This window comes from Archocentrus centrarchus, chromosome 16 (assembly GCF_007364275.1).
Source record: "Archocentrus centrarchus isolate MPI-CPG fArcCen1 chromosome 16, fArcCen1, whole genome shotgun sequence".
In the NCBI taxonomy this organism is placed as follows: Eukaryota; Metazoa; Chordata; class Actinopteri; order Cichliformes; family Cichlidae; genus Archocentrus; species Archocentrus centrarchus.
Genome location: NC_044361.1, coordinates 29,875,552 through 29,899,576, shown reverse-complemented (window position 1 = coordinate 29,899,576; position 24,025 = coordinate 29,875,552). Strand labels below are relative to the sequence as shown.

General features: G+C 39.8%; 2 protein-coding genes across 4 annotated transcripts; both read right to left on the bottom strand.

The window, feature by feature from the left end:
* Positions 1-533: 533 nt before the first annotated feature.
* On the bottom strand, positions 534-9,473 carry oscp1b (organic solute carrier partner 1b). Of its 2 annotated transcripts, XM_030750847.1 has the most exons (11): positions 9,241-9,473; positions 8,820-8,861; positions 7,891-8,045; positions 7,519-7,686; positions 6,326-6,406; positions 6,112-6,215; positions 4,068-4,196; positions 2,791-2,860; positions 2,473-2,612; positions 2,301-2,364; positions 534-1,558 (listed from the first exon to the last, which is right to left on the bottom strand). In XM_030750847.1, the coding sequence occupies exons 1-11, from the start codon at positions 9,350-9,352 to the stop codon at positions 1,439-1,441; spliced, it is 1,185 nt and encodes a 394-aa protein (XP_030606707.1). In that variant the 5' UTR covers positions 9,353-9,473; the 3' UTR covers positions 534-1,438. The 2 variants fall into 2 exon arrangements, with proteins under 2 accessions (XP_030606707.1, XP_030606708.1); XM_030750848.1 differs by lacking the exon at positions 8,820-8,861.
* Positions 9,474-11,679: 2,206 nt separating this feature from the next.
* mrps15 (mitochondrial ribosomal protein S15) lies at positions 11,680-21,405 on the bottom strand. Of its 2 annotated transcripts, XM_030750168.1 has the most exons (9): positions 21,341-21,405; positions 20,754-20,882; positions 14,533-14,601; positions 14,364-14,439; positions 14,185-14,233; positions 13,990-14,074; positions 13,841-13,899; positions 13,244-13,435; positions 11,680-12,937 (listed from the first exon to the last, which is right to left on the bottom strand). In XM_030750168.1, the coding sequence occupies exons 1-9, from the start codon at positions 21,402-21,404 to the stop codon at positions 12,830-12,832; spliced, it is 831 nt and encodes a 276-aa protein (XP_030606028.1). In that variant the 5' UTR covers position 21,405; the 3' UTR covers positions 11,680-12,829. The 2 variants fall into 2 exon arrangements, with proteins under 2 accessions (XP_030606028.1, XP_030606029.1); XM_030750169.1 differs by lacking the exon at positions 21,341-21,405 and having other exon boundaries at positions 11,688-12,937; positions 20,754-21,021.
* Positions 21,406-24,025: the final 2,620 nt, after the last annotated feature.

Here is a 24,025-nt window from a genome sequence, read left to right as displayed (position 1 = left end):
GGCAGTGCAGACAATCACAGTCTTACTTTCAACTGTAGGCAGACTGCAGACATAATGTGTACAGGAGATAAGTATTTCTGTAGTAACTCTAATTGCAAGTCTGTAATGTATGAAACACGTTTTATGGTTATACTGAAGCTTGCTGATTTGAATGCTTTGATTTGCTTGTAAATGTTTAAGTATATATAAATATAATAAACCTGACTTTTAAAATACATTTCAGTGAGTTCTGCACAATGAAGAAGGATGATTTGAAAAAAAAAAAACAACCAAACTTGGTCTAAAGATTACATGTCACTTTTTTTTTTTTGCAACATTTCAACTAAAAAGTGTTGCAATAAGACACATTGCTGCAATGTGTCACACCATGCGAATTGTTTAGAAAGGTCAGATTACGCCATCTACTGCTTGAAATAGTAAATTACAACAAACCGTATCAAGGTTCAGGGCAGTATAAACACTTTACTGCATCAGAACCCAGGCTAATAATGCATTTAATGCAATAATCTGTTTATTAGTTTTCATTTTTTTAATTAAAAATACTACACTGCACATTCAACAACTGCAGCAATATGGACTCCCCTACACAGAAAATAAAGTATATGCAATAAACATATTTACATATTACAAAGTTATATTGCAATAAGGTATACTATAACAATGTTCTCATGAATAAGCACATTTCGATAGTTCACATTAACACACATAAACATCACAGGATAGTGGAATATGTCTTACACTGTTTTAAAGAAGAACAGTACAGTTACCAAAATAAAGACTTTAAAGTGTTCAAATCACGATGAAAAAGAGCACTTGGGTTTCCTCCAGTTCTCCCAACACTTAATCACTTGTTCATTAGAATAAAATAAGAAGTTCACAAACTTCTTCTCTGCGGGGTGTAAAGATAAGATACAATTCAAAAGGGGAATAATGAGAAATAAAGAATAACAAAATTGTGGACTCAATCTGAAAATCGACTGTTAGGTCATTGTAATGACTTAACACTAAATTTAATTAAATGAATGTGACTATTATATACAACAGAATAAAAACTGCAATATATTGCACTGCATAAACACTTGCTTTGCTATTACCACACGGTCAATAAACTAATATAAACCAACTGAATATCGTGCTGAACTGAAACTCCTGTGAGTTTACTATTACAGCTTAAAGCCTGCCTCACCACACATTCTGTGTTTTTAAATGCAAATATGCAATCAATCAATCAATCAATGCAGCTGATCATGTGACAACTAAAAGAAAACACCTTCTCACATCTGCTTTTTAAATGCGCTCCAGCATGCAGGTTTTCTGGCTGCATGTCATGCTGCTGCAGTACATTTGCAGGTATAAAAAGCAGACTGGTCTTTACTGGTGCAGACTGTTGATGACGCATGATTCCCAGTTCCTGGGTGTTCCTGTCGCTGTGACCATGTCACAAACCGTCCATCATGGCCAGAAGGTCATCTCCTTTACTGCAGGCAGTGGGAGACTGATCTCCTGACTCTGTGAACTCACCCATGATCTTTGCCAACTCTGCATTGGCCTGCTGGTCCTGAAAGACAGTGTTATCCACCAATCACAGTGTTGGATGGGGCATTACAGGGATTTGTGCCTTATCACCGTAAATCTGGTTGGACTGTAAAAGCCTCACATCTTGAATCAATGACTTTACAATCTTAAAGCCACAACATTGAGATAAGGACCATTTGGCCTTCAGTGCAATAATCTAAGTTTTTTATCAGAGGTAGAAAAAAAAATAGCCCATCAGCGGTACGACTGAGTTTTTGCCAAGATTTGTTCTTTCTGAGATAACAAGCTGTGAATCAGTCTTTAGGAAGTTAACTCTTGTTTTGGGGCTTGGAAGAGTTGGGAATGGGGCATTTGAGCTGATCTGAAATAGTCACCTGCTATATGACTGAGTCTAAAGTCTAGAACCATCGCGATATCTGTGCTCATGCCTGTTAAAACAAGATGATTGTATTTGGGGTACTTTGGATCTGAGGGTAAAATGGGAGGAAAGTGGTACACACTCAGCATAGAAGGGAATCAGTTTTCCTGATCTGAGATCAGCTGTGTAGTTTCTGCAGCGACAACGATAAAACTGCCCAAGGATTGAAGAGGACAGCAAGTCTGAGATTTCCAATTTATAGTCTGTTTTTGCCCTTAGATGGCAAATTGCCATGTTTTTCTGTAAATAACTGTGCTATTAAAATTAGATAATTATACAAAAACAAAAACAAAACATGTAGTTTTCCTACAGAAAGTGGTTACAAGTTAAGATGACTTAGTTTTACCTTGGTTGCTTGGATGTTTATGACTCCATAAGAAAGCTCATCCGGTCTTGATATTAATGCCTCTCTGTAATGAAGAGTCAAAATGCTAGTTTTCTTTTGCTCATTTGGAATAGTAAAAAAAAAAAAAAAAAGCCTCTGATTAAATAGCACATCAGAATACATTAACACTCACTCTTCTTCTTCATCAGTGGCAAAGAGGTTAATTCGGAAGCCAGTGTCTGCGTTTCCTGGTTTCTGAACTTCTAACCCTCCCATTAACCTGGCCAGCAGGTTCAGTTCTTCTTTGGCCAGAGGGTTTGGTGCAGCACTGACCTGGTGACGCACAACAGTCTGTTAAATTTACTCTGTTAATGCTGAAGCTTCACCATAGTCTTTCACAGTTTATATAGTTTAAACACTACACAGAGTTAAATCATGACCTTTAAAAGTGGACTTGTGTGCATTAAGTTTATCATTGTTTTGCATGTTAATGAAATTGTCATTTTTTCACCTTTGTGTGCTGAGCAGAATTTTTAGATGTGCCAGACATGTGAGTTTCCACTGGGCGGCTTATGCTGTACCTAAATAAAAGAGAAAGAGAAAATATGTGCAATACAGTGGTGTGCGAATGTTGATGATCATTGTTTTCAACATTGTACACAAAAAGAATGTATTGGACAATTTTAGGGTGAAAAAGGAAACAATGCAATGTGAACGTTTGAGCACCCGAAGCCATTTGTGCTCTTTGGTAACATTCACTGGTATCAGACCCAAATGAGCTTTTAAAAAGACTTTGGCTTGTTCACAAGCATGACCAGCAAAGGTCAGGTGAAAATTTAAAAGCTGTGACTCATTGAACAATTAAGAGCCTAAACAACCAAAGCAGCTGCCTGTCACACTGAAAAACAACCATTAATAGCTACAATTGAGGTTATGCTGGGGTCTGGAAGACTACTACTTTCAGAGAAAACTGCCTGTAGGACTGCTAAAATATTGAGAAAAGGTAAATTTGGAGGGAAAAAGGGTGGTGAGTCTAATGAAAAGAACACCTTCCCAGCTATAAGACATAGGCTGAATTTATTATGCTTTGGGCTTCTGCAGCAGCCAGTGCCACTTATACAAACAAGTATGAATTCACTTAAGCAAATTCTACAAACAATAAAGCAGTGGTCAAAAAAAAAAAAAGCTAAAGATAAAAAAAGATGCCATCCTCAACAAGATAATGATCCTTAGTACACTACATTACCTCAAACAGTGAGAGATTTTCCCATAACTTTCACTATCCTTCAACCTATACAGTATCAAAAAAAAACAACAAAAAAAAACTCTTGGGCAGACATACAAACCACTGCATGCAAGACTGCCTAAGAATTTCACAGATCCAAAAGCCTTACAGAAGGAATGATGGTCAAAAATTCATGCAAAAAAGAAGTTTAAGTGTGTCAGCTGCGTACAAGCTCTAAGTGAGGTGATGTTTCTATGTACTGACCATGCAGGGTGCTCACACTTGTGATTTGGAGCCTTATTGTTATTATTATTTTTAGAGGGACATTAAATGTTAACTTGTCCAAAATAATTAAAAAAAACAAACAAGAAAACTGTCATTTTCCAGGTCACATCTTTTGGAAATCAGGTACACCATGTCTACAATATCAGGCACCACTTTCTCTCTTTTTCTTTTCTTTTGTGCTTTCAGATATCTGTCATTGTGGATAACTGTCACTAAAAATTCAAACTGCATAAAAACACAAAGGCATGTTTATATAAGAGAAGATCCCAGCATCTTACATGTTTGTGCCCAATTTTGTGACTCTATCTCCAAAAATGTCATAGGATCCTTCGCGGAGCGCAGCGGCGTAGTTCCCTCCATTATTGAACTTCAGCCTAGTGATCTCCTCACCTGTACAGCTAAATATCCTAAAAAAACCAAAACAAAACAAAACCGATACAAAACAGAAAAATACAGTCAAATCATTTAGTACATGTGACAAACATCCATCCACCTTCTTCCGCTTATCTGGGGCCAGGTCGTGGGGGCAGCAGCTTAAGCAGAGTAACCCAGACCGCCGTCTCCCAGTTTATCCACGGGAACACCGAGGTATTCCCAGGCCAGCCGAGAGATATAATCTCTTGATGTGGAGGAGTAGCAGCTCTACTCCGAGTCCCTCTCAAATGACTCCACTGTTCACCTTATCTCTAAGGGAGAGGCCAGCCATCCTTCGGAGAAAGCTCATTTCCGCTGCTTGTATCTTGTTCTTTTGGTCACTACCCAAAGCTTGTGATCATAGGTGAGGGTAGGGAAGTAGACTGACCAGTAAACTGACAGCTTCGCTGTTACGCTCAGCTCTCTCTTCACCACAACGGACCTCTCACTCAGAACTCTCACTGCAGTTGTACAGGGACTGAATGGCCCGCAACAACGGGCCAGACACCCGATACTCCTGCAGCAACCCCCACAGGATACCTCCTGAATCTGAGGTTCAACTAACAGACAAACTCTCCTTTCCTGGCATAGACCTTCCTGGGGAGGCTGAGGAGTGTGATCCCCCTATAGTTGAAGCACACCCTCCCATCACCCTTCTTGAAGATGGAAACCACTACCCCAGTCTGCCAATCCAGACGCATCACCGAAGATCTCCATACAATGCTGCAGAGGTGTGTCAGCTAAGACTACCCTACAACATTCAGAGCCTTCAGGAAATCAGGGTGAATCTCATCCTCCCCAGGGGGCCTGCCACCAAGGTAGTTCCTCAGTTTAACTACCTCACTAACCTCACGCCCCAGCGAGTTGTCCCCCTCGTCCCCAGACTTTGCTTCCTCTACAGAAGACGTGTCAGTGGAATTAATGAGGTCCTCAAACTATTCCTTCCACCCCCTGACTACATCCTCAGCCTTGCTTCAGCCACCGCCCGGGCTGTGTTCCGCTCGGCCTGCCGATACCCATCAGCTGCCTCTGATGTCCTAAAGGCTAACCAAGCTTGATAGGACTCATTCTTCAGTTTGATGGCTCCCTTCACCTCCTGTCTCCAACATCTGATTCAGGGATTACTGCCATGACAGGGACTAACTACGCTACAGCTGCAGCTCTGTGTGGCACCCTCGACAATGGAGGTGGGGGACATGGTCCATTCGGACTCAACGTCATCAGCTTCCCTCGGAATGTTGTCGAAGTTCTGCCAGAAGTGGGAGTCGAAGATCTTATGGACTGGGGCCTCTGTCAGGCATTCCCAGCGCACTTTCACTATACATTGAGGTGCACCAGGTCTGTCCAGCATCCTCCCCCAGCACCTGAACTCCAGGTGGTGATCAGTTGACAGCTCAACCCCTCTCTTCACCCGAGTGTCCAGAAGATATAGCTGCAGATGATGATACGATTCCAAAAATCGATCACAGACCTGCGACATAGGGTGTCCTGGCCCCACGTGCACTTACGGACATGAACGTATATGATAAACACACTGCTTTTAAATAAAAGGCTATGCATGTGTTGCATATGAGTCTTTGTTTCCTGCTTAAAATATTTCACTGGGAAAATCCTTAAGAAAGTTGATTCAAGCTCAACATACAAGGTATCTAAAATTAGAAGTCAAACACTTCTTGAACAAAACCTCTGTAATGCAATTAGCTACAGGTAGGCTTACTTAAAATCAGATTACAGTGTCTGAGTAAGATAGCAAAGAGACAATATGAAAGACAAAGGGGCAGACATGAAAGTTCACTGCAAGGACCAGAGCAAAAGTCTAATATCAAACCCACTTATTTAGTCTTCATCATTATTCTTTAAACGTAAGAGTGGTTGCATGCGAGGAATAAGAGCTGTTTACTGTGGTACCTTATCAAGCCAGGGACTTGTGTGCCATGGGGCACAGGACCACTGGTGGGAAGTACAAAGCGGCCATTTGAATTCTGCACTTTGTCCTTGAGGAAAATAGACACCTGGCACAGAAGAAGACACAGACACATGCAGAAAGTAAACGTAAATTGAATGAGCAGGAAAAGTTCAGTTACACCATCTTCGTGGTTAAATGTTACAAATGATAACTCACCCTTATATGCATGTCTTGAAAGAAGATTAGAAGTGTTTGTCTAATTAGCTGGAATTCACCACTGGACAAAGGTGTGTACATCTAAAATAAAATTAAATTAAAAAAAAAATTAAACTGGTGAAAAAAATTATTTATGCTAGTGGTACTGGCAGTTGCAAGATGGAAAAGGAAATAAAAATAAAAATAAACGGAAAGATGCACTCGAGTCCCAGTTTATGTAACTGGGACAGGAGTGCAGTTGAGTGCAGGTAGTGTCTGTCTAATTATGTGACATGGGAGACATAACTAGACAGACAGTAGATAATTTGTTAAAATATATGATCTATAAAGTTTCTTTGTATGTGGGTATGTGTACACACAGTAATAGTCAAAAGATTGGACACACTCACTGTGAGTGTGTCCTATCTTTTGCCTGGTACGGTATATGGATAATATGAGCATGCGTATTTGTGCTCTGCTGATTGATTTTATATTAGTTATGAAATTTTTTTTATCTGCCCAGGGACTGCAGATGGAAACTGGCTGATAGCTAAATCTGGTACAAAGCATCTTTTCCTTTTATGTGATTAAAGTTTTTAGTACATGGTCCCTGAAAGAAATAAACTTGAAAAAAAAAAAGAATGCAGGTATAATAAATATTAATTGTAAATTTGGTTTTTACTTCATTTGTGTTACACATTAGTGGAATTTGGCATTCAAGCAATCCACCACTGATTTTTTTTTTTTTTTTTTAAACAAGTCACCACATACCTAAGTATTAGCTACTGTATGCTAATCAGAAAAATAACTTTTTAAGGGGCTGGCACATAAAAGGCTCCTACCAGTGTCTATTGTTGATGTAATATCTTGTATGTATTGGTTTAGATGGCCTTCTTTGTCTTAAGTGAGCCTTCATAGTTTGCTTGGTCATAAGACTTCCACACTTCTAACACAGATGTGAGTTTTCTCTCTCAGCCACCTTACTATACTGCATTTCCTTAAATCCTGCCTGAAGTAAAAGTATTGACTCCCAGTGTATCACCAGCTACAATATATGAGTGTTAACCCTGACTAAACTCAAAAATTTATTTTTCTTCCTTTGAGGTTTCACTGTCTTCATCATTTTTCTTTGTTTAGTTACCCTAGCTGGGAGCCTCTTTGCATGTATCTGCTTTTAACATATGTGAAGACAGCACAGCCCCCCCATGTAGTACCTCTATAAGCTGTCGATAAGTCTCATCAACCTGGCTGAGAATGCTGGGAGTATCTTTCACGAAGTCTTTGATTGCATCCATGTGGTTGAAGGAGACAAGGAGGAGGTCTTTAGGTCGTGGACAGAGAAGCACCTGATACTTGAAAGCCATGGTCATCAAGTCATAGAGCTATGAAGAGGTACACATTCATCACCATATTGTCTCAGCCATCAAAAATAAATGCTTGCTGTTGCTGGCTAATAAACAGCAGAGGGAGACACAGTATGAATGTTTTGTTGCTGGAAGACAACAAAACTTGTACATTAATTATACACTGATTAGATGTTGTATTTACTGACATGTGGATTAATCTAATGCAGATACATGACTTACTTTATCCATACTAGCTTGATTGAGTCTCATTATGGACGCGTGGGCCAACCTGTCAAATACAGTCCGCAGGGCCTTCTTGGAATAAAGCTCCTGCGGCTTGAAAAGCTCTTCCAGGAACTTTTTGTTGAACATAGTGGTGATGATATCATTCATAACTATTCAGGCAAAGAGTTAAAAACAAAAGGACACAAAATGTTAATTGATTTTAGACAAATGCACTTCCCATACTGTAGGCTCAGAAGCAGGCACATGAGCACTCTCTATTCTACATTGCCCGAATTTTATCCAGAGCTGAAACCCAAAGACCCTAACAAAGCAGCAGCACAGTTTGCCAAACCTATTTATTAGAAATCCTGCAGACTGGAAATATATATATATATATTTTTTTTAAATGGGATTTGCATCTCTGTTGCAACTGATTACAATTACTAATCACCAGATTCTTCTTTTTATATTAATTAAAGCAGCTATACTTACCCATAAAAGTTCAGTTAAAAAGTACATAAAATTTAGAGCACTCAAATTTAGGAAAACTAATATTACTGTATGGCTAACTCACAGGAAGTTCTAAGTATATGGCTTAAAAAAGGTCACTTTGGTTCATAAACTGAAGTCATATGACCAGCACATCCCTGGAAACAAATAGGACAAAAGCCAGCCGGGAAGCTTGGAAATTTGAGTATCAGAATATCGACATATATACAAGAAAGCTACTTAGAACCAATAAATCTTGTAGCTAGGGTGCCTGTGTTTAAGTGACCCTGCCACAATTACAGGACGTTGTCTGTGAGCTCATGTGTTTATTAAGTCTCATCTGTTGTTCATTCATCAAATACTATTGTCTATGCATGGCATGAGTTCAGGCTAAGCCAAAGCAGAGCAAAAGAGCTACTAATGCATCAGCGCATTATTGCATCTTGTAATAATACCTCTCTTTCTGTCCGCCTCTATCCAGCCAGGTATTGTGGAAACTTTATGAATTCAAAGGGAGATACATAAATTAAAGGATATTTTAAAAACCAGATGGCTAAACACGTGGCTAAATTTGGATTAATGCTTACCATCATAATTGTATTTTATAGAAGTCGTGCTCTCTTTTAAATGCGTTTACGGTACAAATGATGTAGCTTTTATCTAATGATACAAAATGGATCACCATGGGTATTGCACTAAAATTTCCTCAGACCTTCTAATTACACTCTCGTGCGAAAATTCTTTTTGACTTTGTGATTCATCAACACTTACCAATACACGAAACAGTAAACGAAAGAGATGCATGTACACCATCAACATTATGCTGGAACAGCGTAACATTTGTGTTGTTAGCTGTAAAGCTGCGTAATTAGCTACCTTTCTTAGCTTTGTCAGCAGGTATGTTCTGAGCTCGGAGACGTTGATCTAGGATGTACAGCATTTCCCCGCCGAGATTAATAAAAAGCAGTGGAAGAGTCCTTGAAGACATGACGGAAGCTGAATTTCTCCAGGAAAAAAATAAATAAATAAATTGTAGATAGCTAGGAAATGCAGCTAGCTCAAATGGTTTAGCTGGCAGGGGTCTGTCTATTTGGTAAAGCCGCTTCTGGTTGCCAGGCCACGACGGTAATAGCCAATCAAGGCGCTATGGGGTACTGACGCACTAGAAAGGGGCGGGTTAAAACCGCGTTGTAAATAAAAAGGAGCTCATTGAATAGATAGATAATTTTTCACTATATAATCATACAGATTATATAATAATTTAATTTAAACCAGGACTTTCCAGGCTAGTGTAAGCCTTTCAAACCAGTATAATTAACCTAAATTATAATTAGATTATCCTTTTATCCAGCTGCTCACAACCTTTAGCACAAATGATCAAAAACCAACAGGGCTTTTGATACCAATTTCTTACATTGAGAAGTAAATGAAATAAGGCGAGCCATAAAATTTTTGTTTATTTACAGTACTGCACACTTATTACGTCCTGTCTAGGGGCCGTGACACAACACGAGTTAGAAATCTACTTCCAAGACCCAAGCAGCCACAAAAACGTCTTGACAAAATTACTGCTGAGTTTATTATTCAATCAACTTGATCAATACAGGAGTGCTAAAACATCAGCGTGAGCCAAGGAGCAAAATCAACAGATTATTTGAATTGAAACAGGTTACAACAGCAGTAGTGAAGAGGATAAAGTTAAAAAGGGGGGATTTTATACATTAAAAATAATATTTTATTAGCTGCTGTGTCTGGATGAAAGCTTACAGAATAAACAAATTACTTCCAGATGGACATCATGAAAAACTCTTTTTAGGGTGAAATTTCTCCATTCCTGATGCGGATTTCTCTTGCCATCCTGCACACTTCACAAAGCCCACAGAAGAAGGTCATTAAGGCGTCGTTGCATATTGTTCCCTGTGGTTAAAAGGTTGCAGAAATTGCAAAAAAAAGAAGAAGAGAGAAGTGTTTCAGATTTCTCAATTGTGGGGAACACAAAATTTTCAGTGTTTGCAAAATCTCTCTTTCATAAAAGCCATAATGAAGCTGTTATACTTGTTACATACAGACTTAAAGCACAACTAATGGCACAAGGTAGGGCATACTGAAGTTTGGAGTCTATAACTCTGTTGATCTGCATGGGTAACATACCTGAATACCATAGGTTAATCTCATATGAGTCCTCATGGCTGTTAAGCCACCAGGCACGCAACCCAAACAGCAGTTTTCTCCATACTTATTTGCGGTGTAGCAGCTCAGTGCAATTGGACAGAAACAACCAACAGCACCTAAACAAAGACAAGCGCATTCTGTTGTGAATTTCTGACAAAGAAAACGATGTCTTTCTGAAAAAGAAAATAGCAAAAGACGTGTATGGACTAATTGTGTGAATTGCACTTACAGACCAAACAGTCACTGCAGCAGGAACACAAGCCTGTGCTCCACTCTCCTGTTTGGACATTTGTCCCATAGCCGCCAGCACCTGGTTGATTTGTGACCACTGGGTTTGACATTTGCTTGCTTGCTTGTTTAGCTTTAGCTACCTAGTTAATAACACAGAGAGCATTAGAGAGTTACACACTAATTAACTTTTATATAGTTCTTAATCAGAATTATACAGAAAGCCCTTCTTAAAACAGCATGCAACAGTTTACGCTCTCATTCGATGTAAAAAGTTTTGATTTGCAAAATACTTTTGGAATTTCCCTTTAAAATGTATTTATGCTTCTGAATATAACCTGTAGATACTTGTACAGCAGTATGTTAGTGTAGCATGGGCTGTTATCACAGTATTGTATGAATGTTATACTCACGTACGTGGTGACATAAATAAATTATTTATTTTTAACCCAAAGAACAAATGAAAGGCCATGTTATTTTGTATCGATGCAGCCATAGCTGAAAGCAAAACTTTAAACTACAAAAAGTGCATGAATTGCAAATACAGCTTATGAGAAATCTGAGTTTAACTAAATAATAGTTAACTTTTAAGTTAATTTGCTGTGAAAGGAAAAAAAAAAAAACCGTGTCACTTACCAGAAGAGTCTGTGAGTATGAGCTCCTCCTGCTCAAAATGAAAAGTTGCACACCACACAGGAAACTGTGACGAGCTTGAGCTGCGAAATGCTGGTGCGCCAACAACCTGCTCTTTCTGGGGATGATAAAAGATCTGTGGTGATTCGATGGCAAAAAAAAAAAAAAAAAAAAAAAAAAATCAGTCCATTAACAGGAACTGCTGCTTTTATTTGAGGCTGATAAAGGGTACAGCCTCAGATAGCTAGGTCAATGGCACATGTATCTGATTGGGAGTTGTCTGATCTCAAAACAGATCAGCACACTTCAGGGAACTCATGCAGTTAGAATTGTTAAGACCACACTTTCATATGACACCCACAAATGCAACGTGTCTTGTCTTGAGGTTTTAATCTACTGTCACTGTCACTGATGTAGTAGGTAAAAGAAAGGATGGGTTTACTCAGGATTTGAACCAACACAAAACTACATGAAGCTGCAAAGCTGTGTCTTCAGATTAGATAAAGCCAATGATAAATTGCTTTTAATATTTGATGCCCTTGTTATACCACATCTGAGAATTAAAATGAGCTTCATTTTGTTGCGATGTTGCGCAGCATCACATTTAAATCAGATCCTTTAGTGAACCCCACCTGTACAGCTTTATTTGACCAGTTTTACCAATACCTGTTAAATTTAACATACTTTATGTTTTTAGCATTTTCTCTCTAACTTGAACTAAATCTATACATTAACCGCACTCAAAAAGATGAATTACATTGCATTGCTAACAAGCTTTTAATTACAGCACAGAAACCTGGAATAAGAAAATCCCATGACTTCCACAAAGCCTGCACACTGCCCAAACAGTACTGTTCCAGCGAGTGTCTTCCAAGTGCTTGTCTAATATGCCATAACTTGCATAAATGCCACTGACCACCAATGGAAAAACACCAGTTGTGATATGAAGCCGTCATAGAGGACAGTGTCACCCTACTGATAGCAGTTCAGCACCAGTTCTCTACCATGTGGTTTAAAATAGACTTATCTTTTTCAGATATGATGAATAATTTGCAGTGTGGCTATTTTGTGTTAGGTTTAACTCTAATTAGCACGCTTATCGCTTGCTCTCATTTTCTGGTCATATTAGTCCTGCACTTGATGACACTGTCTGGCTTCCTGGTTTTTCTAAAATGAAATCTTAAATTCATATAACTGGTAGTCATGTTTTAGCTCAATCACACTTCTTTCAGTGTAACATTTATTAAGATATTTTATTCCCATTAAACTTTGACATTTACAGGCAGTTCTGGTGTCAAAATGAACACAAAGAGAAAGCACTATTGCGTGATGGCAGCATGGCAAATAAAAAAAACATTTATCTATCTACATAATAATTACTACATCTGAAGATGTAAAGATATTGTTTATTTGCAATAAACAGTATTTTGTCTCATTGGATCTCAGCTGCATTTGTCTCGGCTGCCTTTGATTCTGTGGAGCCTAAATTCTTCATCTTCAGCCTCTGCTCCGCTTTTTGTTTCTGCACTGCTTTGAAGACCTGAGGTGACACATATACACACACACACACACACACACACACACACACACACACACACACACACACACACACACACACACACACACACACGACCAAGTGTTAGTGGGGGGTATAAAATAACACCTTCAACATGTCAGATGAGTTTACAGAAAGCTTGAGTAATGCCTTAGACACTTCATGTAGTACACTTCCATAACACTTGTGTGTAATGGAAAGTTTAAGGATCTGACCAACAGATATGAGAACACATTAATGTACAGAGATAATGTAGATGTAAAGAGAATAACAGGCCCATTTGTTTGCTACCTTAATGCAGAATTCTTTCTTGGCCAGCCAGCGGCGAGTGGCCCTCCTGTAGTACTCTGGGGGAAAGGTGTAGGCGATGCCCAGCTGCTCACACACTTTCTCAAAGGCATCATAGCGAATTAACCGAAGGTGTTTCAAAAGCTTTTTCCTTTGGTCAATGGCCATGAGCATCCGCCTCTTGTTAGCTTTATCCTGGCATCAAATAACACATAATATTGATTGTGAATTCAAACAGGCCCAAATGAGCTGGAAATCAGGACACCTACTGAGGCACAGTTACTATCTCACCTGTTTACACTTACTTCCTAATGCAACACCAAAAATAGTTAATTTTAATAAAAATGCTTAGGGTGTGATCTAACATGGAAACTTCCGACCTTGGCCAAGCTACGCATGTTTTTATTTAATGTGGGGGAGTATACAGGATATCCTGTAGCACATGCAAACCTCACAAAGACAGAGAGGAAATGTGGAGAGACGTCTTCAAACATGAAAGTCCCTGTGATATTAGTCAACTGCTCTAAACGTGTTACGTCATCTTTATAAAACCTGCCAACATACCAAATTTGCTAATCAATGTGCACTTTATTAACTCACCTTGTGATGTTTCTGTAAATGTTCCTGATAATTTCGGATTCTAGCAGTCAATATAGCCACTGAGGGAGAAAGAACAGAGGGAGAATTTTATCATATAATCTACGTCTGCTTCGTTTGTATGTGCAGCTTTATAAAGAATTGCACCTCACCCTTGACTTCCTCTGAGCTGCGGTCATTCTCATCCCTCTGGACCTTTGCAATCAGCTGTTCCTTTTTCAGCTGTAGCTTTTCAGTCTGAGGACAAGAACAGCATTATTACTATTAGTTACTAGTGCTGAACTAGTTGTTTATGCCTCTACTTTCCCACAAAAGCATAATCAACGTACATGAAGAGACAAACTTACATGACTGGCCAGCTCCAAAGAAAGAAGCCGTCTGACAATATCATCAGTTCTGTTAGTAGAAAATAAAATAGTGTTAGAACAGTAGATGAGCAATAAATATGTGGACGCACTTTTATGAAGTAAATGTTAGTAGGAATTTTGACTTTTTTTTTAATGGTATGGAACATTTATATGTTTACGTTTGAGCAAGAGGAACAGCTGCATAATCCATCTTCAGCATTGTTGGAGGAAGATCACTGAGCTGGCTCTCAGGTCCTGGAGGAAACCAAATACTCATTTAATAATGTCCAAAAGCATGCGCACACACACACACACACACTCTGGTGATGATAGTCCCTCATAAAATACCTGTCTTCTTTATCTTTGGAGCCCGGGCATACTGTCTCACTGGTTGTGGAACAGCAAAGCTTCCAGTAACTGAAAAAAAACATATGCAAAATGAATGATTGTGCACATTCATGTTAAGCAGATTAAAAACGCTACTTTCAGCTTCTCCTTTATTCGCAAAGGTTTACCACAGCAGGTAGCCATACCATATGTTTGGTTTGGCAGATTTTTAGATCAGGTACCCTTCATGATCGAATTGGGGATTGTTCCCTTGTCAGGAGAATGTGTAAACACTACACTATGGAGCCACTGATATAATTACATATAGCCCTCAAACTGGACTTTGAAAACAGGGATTTTCAGAACAGGTGGGACGCAGAGGACATGCTCGCCGACGTCAGAGTTAAACCCATGTGTCTCTTTTCCCCGCCTGCGATGTGTGAGGAAAAGAGTGGATTGGTGGGGCGGATGTGGGAGAAGATGCAGAGGGAGGCCTGCACAGGTGAGCTGACAGTGCATCACTGCATCACACACCAGGAAACACGCAGCAAAGTCCTGAAGACAGAACGTGTCACATGCACCGTAAAACAGACAGAGGCGAAGGTTTAAGGCAGATGTGAAATGTAAAAGTGAGAACAGACCTTATTTGACCTTGAACTAAAGGTCAGAGATCCACCTGAAAACCTTGGTGATGTAAGCCAAATTTTAATGGATTGTTAACATGACTCCACTCTACACCCCTACAAAGTTTGATCAGAATTCATTCAAAAGTTTTTGAGCTCTTGTTTACAGACAGAATGACGTGCATGAATGATACGCTACCAAAAACATGACTCCCTTGGCAGAGGTAACAAGAGACTCATTGCTTAGAAGAGATCAGACAGCTGGTACCTAAAGAGTTCTCAAAAGAAAAACAAAATGATAAAAAGTAAAAAGGCTCTTGAAAAGCATTTCTTTTCGGCTAAAACACCAGGATGATAACATGTCTCATGAGGTTAAATCTGCGTGACTGATCGAATGACTTATAGAGTATAACTAAGATAATCTCTCCAAAAAAAAAAAAAAAAATGGTTGTCACATGATCTAAAATGCAATTTCACACATATCAGTTTGTGATAAGGCCGGTTTTCAATATCATCAAAACAACAAATTATGTCACTTCCTCAGTACACTGATAGTTTATCCCTCCTTCAAAAATCCACCAAGACTGCCATCCACTGATGGAAGCTCATCATCAAAGATCACTGAGATGTTTTCACATGGCAGCGTGCTTTGCTGATGAGAATACTTTATTATGAGTGTTTTACCTTATTTGACTGTTATCGTGTAGAGCAGAAACAAAAGTCAAATATTTAAAGGCAGCATACATTTTCCTTGACATGTTGCTAATGATTTCATTTCTGTCAGACAGCGGTGTGCAATGCACAAACACTGGGTTAAAAGTATTTCATCGCTACGTTTGTAATGGTGCAGTGGAGTGTGGTCTGCAAGCCAAACGATTCTTATTTGAGCCAGCCAATGAAGGGCTGGCAGACCTGTGACTCAGTGCACAGGTTGCAACAGTGAGAAAAGAAAAAAAAAAAAAAAAGCTGTCATAGTGTAGTAGACTTGAGGGGGAAAATGAAAGCAGAGCTTCTGTAGATGCTCTAGATATTATGATAGCAAAGCAATATATTGCATCAGATTTAGCAGACAAAGAAATGCTGGGGGTGGGGTGGGCACCACACAAACATTTAGAGGAGAAAAGTTTCAAGTTGCGAAATCATCACACTGTTACCCAGACCTCTTTTAGAGGTTTCATGTCACCCCATAACACTGTTTCTTATTAGGGAAGCATGGAAGGTTTAAAAATATTTCTGATATTCTTTTTGTTTATTTCGCATATTGTGTGCAAGAACCTTCTGATTAGCAGACATCAATTTTGCACACGGAGGGTGTGAAAAAAGTTGTGAGAATCTCTTCACAGTCCCTCTATCTGAGGCTTGACAAGCAATCCTGTCTACTTAGAAATTACACACGAATCAACCCAAATAAACCCCAGATGTCCTAGTTTTCCACACAGCACGCATTTATTGATCTGTGTGGGAGCCGAGACGCCGCAAAAAGTATGAAAAGAGACTCAAGGCTCCGCATGCAGATGTAACCTGATTCGTGCACATCAGGAGATCCTTGCACATTTTAATATTTTTAGACTGCTGTGTGCACAGGAACTTCTTGGAAGTGAAGATGAGCAGATCTGTGACACTGGAAGCAGTACTTTCATATTTATTCAGATTGTAAAATTGTCCTGTGTTTACACTGCTCGGTTTTGTGGGCAGTGTTATTTCCCAACCCAAATCAGGCACAACTAGTTATACACATTTGAAACTCTGAAAATACAAAAATCCAGCATCTGGCATTTTTTTTATATAGATTCAACTAAAGAAAGTGGAACAAATTATGCATTATTGTGAAAGTCTGCTAGGCTGTCTAAATACAATTCAAATCAGGTTCTTTGTTGTCTGTAGACACAACACTGTTCATCTCTTGAGGGGAGTACCAGGACTGGACTGCAAATGAGCAGAGGTGGGAAGTGACGAAGTACAGGGGGGGCCATTTATATGAATACACCTTAATAAAATGGGAATGGTTGGTGATATTAACTTCCTGATTGTGGCACATTAGTATGTGGGAGGGGGAAAACTGTTCAAGATGGGTGGTGACCATGATGGCCATTTTGAAGTTGGCCATTGTGGATCCAACTTTTGTTTTTTCAATGGGAAGACGGTCATGTGACACATCAAACTTATTGGGAATTTCACAAGAAAAACAATGGTGTGCTTGGTTTTAACGTAACTTCTTTCATGAGTTATTTCTTTCATGAGTTATTTACAAGTTTCTCTTTATTCACAGCCATTGACATGTCGCAGAGGTTAACACGTGAGGAGCGGATAGAAATTGTGTTAATGTTTGGTGAACGCAGTAACCGGGTCATTGCAGCAGATTTCAATGCAAGACACCCTACGAGACCACCCATCTCCCATGCTACAGTTAGCAAACTGCTTGCCAAGTTTCGCGAAACTGGTTCAGTGTTGGATTTGCCAAAATGTGGACGCATGAAAACTGCCACTAATGAAGAAACATCAGTGGCTGTCCTAGCTTCATTCAGCAAGAGCCCACAGCGTAGCACTCGCCGCATGTCACTGGAGAGTGGCATCAGTCGAACATCCCTTCGGCGGATATTAGCTACTCACAAATGGCATCCTCATTGAGATGCTGCAGCATCTCAATGAGGATGACCCAGATCGGCGCACTGAATTTGCAGAATGGGCAAAACAAAAATTGGAATAGGACTCTCAGTTTACACAGAAGATTTTGTTCAGTGATGAGGCAAACTTTTATGTGAATGGTGAAGTTAACAAACAAAACCACCGCTATTGGTCTGACACTAACCCACATTGGATAGATCCCTCCAAGACTGTTGGAACAAAAAAAATTGATGGTATGGTGTGGTATATGGGGTACAAAGATAGTGGGGGCCATTCTGCATGAATGGAAACCTCAAGGCCACTGGATATGCGAAATTGCTACATGATTATGTGTTTCCCTCTTTATGCACTGAAGCTGGCAAGTTCCCTGAGTTTTTCCAGCAAGATGGTGCACCACCACATTATGGGTGTCAGGTCTGAGCATTCCTAGATGAACAGTTTCCTGCAAAGTGGATTGGTTGTCGTGGGCCATGCTACATGCTACAGGGCTGTGGGTCTCGTGATCAGACCCTCCTAGACTTTTATCTTTGGGGTCATCTGAAGGCAATTGTGAAGATACGAGATGCGCAGCACCTGAAACTACGGATACTGGAAGCCTGTGCTAGCATTTCTCCTGCGGTGTTGCTATCAGTGTGTGAAGAGTGGGAGAAGAGGGTTGCACTGACAATCCAACACAATGGGCAGCGCTTTGAACACCTTTTTTAAGTGGTCAGAAACTTGTAAATAACTCATGAAAGAATAAAGTTACGTTAAAACAAGCACACCATTGTTTTTCTTGTGAAATTCCCAATAAGTTTGATGTGTCACATGACCCTCTTCCCATTGAAAAAACAAAAGTTGGATCCACAATGGCCAACTTCAAAATGGCCACCACGGTCACCACCCATCTTGAAAAGTTTTCCCTCCCACATACTAATGTGCCACAAACAGGAAGTTAATATCACCAACCATTCCCATTTTATTAAGGGGTATCCATATAAATGGCCCACCCTGTACAAATACTTGGTTACTGTACTTAAGTAGATTTTTCAGGTATCTGTACTTCACTTGAATATTTATTTTTCTGACTACTTTTTACTTTTACTCCCTACATTTTTACATGAGTATCTGTACTTTCTACTTCTTACATTTTCAAAACAGACTCGTTACTTTTTAACACATCAGAGAGAGGTTTGCGTTTCTGGTCACCGCACCGTCAAACATCAAACGATCTGAATAATAACACATAAGAGACAATCGTACTGGCGTATCAGGGATTAAATATGCAAACCCATATAATTAATGTATCATTTATAGCACTATAATCACGGGTTACAGCGGGCCGGACCGAGTCCGCAGGTTGTGCTCGCGGGACATAAACAGCTTAGCTAGCGCTACCGAAGAGGAGCGAGCATAAAGGGAGTAACGTGGCAGGTTAATGCAACGTTTCTAAATGCTCAACAAATATCAGCAAACACACAAAGTTTGTGCAGTTTGTCACACAGTGTGTCTGCTAGCTAAAAGAATTGCTGCTGTATTTCAGGGAGAGCAAAGAGAGAGAGAAGTTCACTCAGAGATGGAGAAAGAGGAAGAAGAGGTTAGAATTAAAGGTAAGGACTGCAAAACAAACTGAAGTATGCTGACTTTGTGTTATTCAAAGATTGCATGAAAATACTGCAGTTTATCGTGCAATAAATGGCTCAGTTTGCTTTACTGTATTTACAGTAAAGCTCTGTGTTGGTGCACAGAGGCTGTGTTCATGGTCAGAGTTACAGGTTACATCAGTGCAGCAGAGATGAGTTTGAATCAAAGCTGCTGATGCTGAGATTCATTCACTGAATCCAACATTTCTACAGCCTGTATGCTGTCAGTGTAGGGGATGGAGATCAGCTCAGCTGTGAAATACTGGGTTACATCTCTGTGAATTCAGTTCATCCACACAGAGCAGTAAACCTCAGAGCAGCAGCAGCAGCAGCAGGTCAGCTGATCACAGCCTGCACACCAACATCATTTACTGCAGCTCACAATGGAAAGTTGTGATTCTTCTCCCCATGCAGAGCCACTACAGCTGATCTTAAGGTTCCTCCACCTTCTGAATCCCACTGTAACCCCTGAGTATCCTTATGTTTGTGTTTAGGTGGAGGCACAGTCACCCTCTACTATGGAGGACACAGAATACAGCTGTGTTTAAATTCCCTTTCACAGTTTGTGTCCTACATAACTGATTCAAGCTGAGTGCATTCATTAGGATTAAAATTTAGATTGGAATAACGTTTGTGTTCTCATGTAATATTATTTTATATTATTACAATAATATATAATGAGGTTCAGTTAGCTTTACAGGAAAATAGCAGGTGGAAACGTCCTCCAAAGAACTACTTTTACTTTCTTTGAGTACATTTCAGAGCCTGTACTTTTTTACTTTTACTTAAGTAAAGAAGTTGAACCAGCACTTCGACTTTTACCAAAGTGTTTTTAACACAAGCACTTGTACTTCTACTTAAGTACAGAATGTCAGTACTTTTGCCACCTCTGCAAATGAGTGACAAACTGGTTACCATACATTTTCTTTTCCGGGAGGGTTTAGGGGTGTTGTACAACTGACTGAATACTAACAATCCTATGCTACACTTATCTTTTTATGACTGTCAGTGACAGATAGCAGCGGCAGAGCAGCTTCCAGAAATGTAACATGAAATTGTCATAGTGTTGTTGTGGAGAGAGCACTATGACAGATGCACATGGAAGCCGTGCAAAGCCTCCAACTACTGTACTTAATATTATGGTGGAAAAGAATTTGAGACGTGAGGTATGCGGGTTTTCCGCTTATTTAAATGAACATGCAGCCTGCGGTCTGGTGCGCATCTGTGCCAACAGCGTCGCCTGCTGTTCGTGTAGGCAACCGTCCAAGAACCCAAGGAAAATACGAACTGCTCTCAGAAACGCATTTTTCTGGACTGATATTTACCTTCAAAGCAGAGTAGCACCCCCTGGTTTTGTGTTCCCCACACTTACCACTTCTCGCTTTTGGTCCGGACAGCAAACTCGGCCTGTTCGTCCACAGCTTGACAGATGCTGCAGAGCACAGAGCTGCCGAGCTTTCCCGCAAAACAGCAGCTGGTAACTTAAGGACTGCTCTCAGGCCTGTGTTTGTGAACATGGCTCACAGTATGGATAACAAGGAAGAAAATAAAAACGGTTGAAAAATGTATCAAGTAACCACACTCGACCCCTACGCAAGGCTCGCCATGTTTTCAGACTAAACTAGCCAAGTAACGATAGAGGGATGCTTTGCTAGGCTACAATAACAATCCCAGAGCACATCGATTAAAAACAACAGACAGGTTTTAAAGTCTTTTAACGCTACGTTTTATTATCATCATTGTTATTATTATTATTATTATTTGCAGTAGTGCCAGTTTGATTAGTAATAATAATAAATTTGATTTTTAAGTGCCTTTTAAAAAAACCAACGACAGGTAAGAACAAAACAAATTCCAGAGGAAGCATAAAAGCACAGAATAAGAAATTAAATGGCCAAAGGAACTAAAGTGAGTATACTATCTTAAACAGGTAAGTTTTGAGTCAGATGTCAGTATTACCGATGTCTGGTGGGAGAGAGTTCCATAGTTGGGGAGCAGAGCGGGAGAAAGCTCGCTTCCACATGGTGCTGAGGCAGGCAGGGGAAGAACAGAGGAAGCGGGACGAGGAGGTGATGTGAAGAAGATTGGATAGATAAGGAGGGGCTAAGCTGTGGATGGCCTTGAATGTGTACAGGAGGAGTTTGATATTAATTCTAAATTTAACTGGGAGCCAGTGGGGTTGATGTAAGACTGGGGCGATGTGGTGATGCGAGCGGCTGAATTTTGAAGCATTTGAAGCTTCTTGAGGGATTTGAGGGGAAAGCCAAATAGAAGAGAATTACAGTAATCAATACGGGAGGTAACAAGAGCGGGACGATTAATGTTTCGTAGATGGAAGTATGCAGTCCGGGTAATATTATTGATATGAGAGTGAAAAGATAAAGTGCTGCCAAGGATGACACCCAGACTCTTAACCTGAGGGGAGGGGAAAACTAAGGAGCTGCCAATTGTGAAGGAGAAACTGTTGACTTTGGATAGGGTGGATTTTGGATTTAATAACTGAAGCATTCACTGTTAATGAGAAGTTTTTCACCCTAATTATTACTATTAAAAACAACTCAAAACAGTAAAAAGCATAATGATGGTGATGATTTGTCAGTTTAAAACTACTGACATACAGCACTGTGCAAGACATCGTTCATTTCTTTATGCTTTTTGAGGAAAATGGGAAACAGATTTAGCAAATTATTGAAATATGGAAACAAGGAAATACAGTAGAGAAGGCAAACCCAGAGTTTATGAAATTAACTTGAAAGTATGACCACCTTTATTTGCTCAACACAACCTGGACTCTGTTGTGCAAGCTTTCTTATAATTTCTTTAAGTAGTCTTCAGGAATAGTTCTTCAGGCTTCAGCACATTCAAAACTCTTCTTTGGATGATGGCTGCTTTTTGTTGCATTCTCTGTTAAGATGATCCCACGCTACTTCAGTAATATTGAGGCCCGGGCTCTGGGGAGGCCAGTTCATGATTGATAGTGTCCCATTGTGCATTCTTCTATCCAGGTATGCTTTTACTGTATTGGCAGTGTGTTTGGAATTATTATCATGCTGAAAAATGAAGCTGTTGCTAATCAGATACTGTCCACATGGTATTGCATGATGGCTCAAAATCTGATGGTATTTTTCAGCACTCACAATTCTATAAGTTTTGACAAGATCCCCAACACCACTGGCTGAAACGCAGCGCCAAAACATAACAGAGCCATCACCATGTTTTACATATGGCTGCAGACATGCACTGTTGTACTTCTTTCCTGACCTCCTACTGATGATGATTTGAACCAAAGATTTCAAATTTGGGTTCATCACTCCATAAGGACTGTTCCCACCGATTTTCAGTCCAGTTCTTGTGTAATTTGCCAAACCTCAGCCTTTTCTCTTAGTTTCACTTCCTTCAGAATGGCTTCTTGACAGCCACCCTTCCACTGAAAACATTTCTAATGTGGCTTCACAAACATTCGATGGATCAACTCAAAGGCCCGATGCATCTCACAGGTCAGATCTTTGCTGTTTTGTTTGTTTATTTTCCTATTTCTTCAGGACAAGACATTCAAATACTGTTTATCTGCTCTGGCTAGTTTTTTAGACCTGACATTTCTTCTTTTGTCCTCTGCTTGTCCAACTTCAGATTTTTCTAAGGCCACACTGCACACAGATAAGTTTTTGGTTGATAGCTCTTTGGGAATCATCTTGTTGGTGCAAAAATACCATTTTATGCCTGCCAAACAGTGTTTCACATTTTTTTAAAGATTTAACTAAAGAGAAGGAAACAAATTATATGTTTTTGCAACAGGGTAGGAACAAAATTCCTAAAAATACAATTTCTCCTAAGTTGTCTGTTATCTGAAGATATAAGACCGTTCATCCCTTGAGAGGTGCATGGACTGGACTGAAAATGAGTGAAAAGCTTCCAATGTCCAAAGAAATTCTTTGAAAAACCTTCAGAAAGCCTGGAGGACTATTATTGCTAAAGACCACGACTATGGTTCAAGTAAATATTTACATCTGAGCTTTTATTTTTGTAAATTGTAGCCCCTTAACTGGCAAGGGCCCGGTGACGGGCCGTTTGTAGTCCCTTTTATATGGCAGGCTAGACCCTCCCATTTTTATTGACACGTCATTCGGCCAATCATGTAACTGGCTGCACCAAATCACCTGACAAAGCTACGTGACGCCCTCTGAGTATTATTGGCTCTGGGAAACCCATTTCTTAACATGATTGTCCGAATGAGGTGTCAGTCAAAATGGGCGGGTCTAGCCTGCCATATAAATGCACTTCATTCGGCCCGCGGACCAGACGCAGCCGATTAATAGGCTATGAAATGGGTTGTTCAGAGCCAATAATAACCAGAGGGTGTTATGTAGTTGTTTCAGGTGATTTTATTTGCTGCCAGTTAAGGGGTTAAATCAAATGTGAAGTTTAACAATCCATTTCCTTTGTACAACTAAATGGATGCATAAATCAGTTTAGGTAGCTGTGACATTTTTGAAGAGCCTTCAGTATACCAGCAAATATGTCTAACCTCAGATTAATGTGGGGTTTTAAAGTTCACTGTAGACAAATGGGTGAAATAAAGAAACAGTTGGGCTGAATGTTCTGACAACCCCTCCCGCTCCAAAAAAGCCACATTACCTAAACCAA

Bases quoted from the DNA above. Each gene is read 5' to 3' on its own strand.
- oscp1b (XM_030750847.1), bottom strand. From the start codon at position 9,352: ATGTCTTCAAGGACTCTTCCACTGCTTTTTATTAATCTCGGCGGGGAA. The intron at 2,861-4,067 runs GTAAGATGCTGG...TCTTTTATTTAG, and splicing joins ACAAAATTGGGCACAAACAT to GTACAGCATAAGCCGCCCAG. The intron at 2,365-2,472 runs GTGAGTGTTAAT...TCTTCATTACAG, and splicing joins GCCACTGATGAAGAAGAAGA to AGAGGCATTAATATCAAGAC.
- mrps15 (XM_030750168.1), bottom strand. From the start codon at position 21,404: ATGTGGAAGCGAGCTTTCTCCCGCTCTGCTCCCCAACTATGGAACTCT. The intron at 14,075-14,184 runs GTAAGTTTGTCT...TCTTGTCCTCAG, and splicing joins CTTTGGAGCTGGCCAGTCAT to ACTGAAAAGCTACAGCTGAA. The intron at 13,900-13,989 runs GTGAGGTGCAAT...TTTCTCCCTCAG, and splicing joins CAGCTCAGAGGAAGTCAAGG to TGGCTATATTGACTGCTAGA.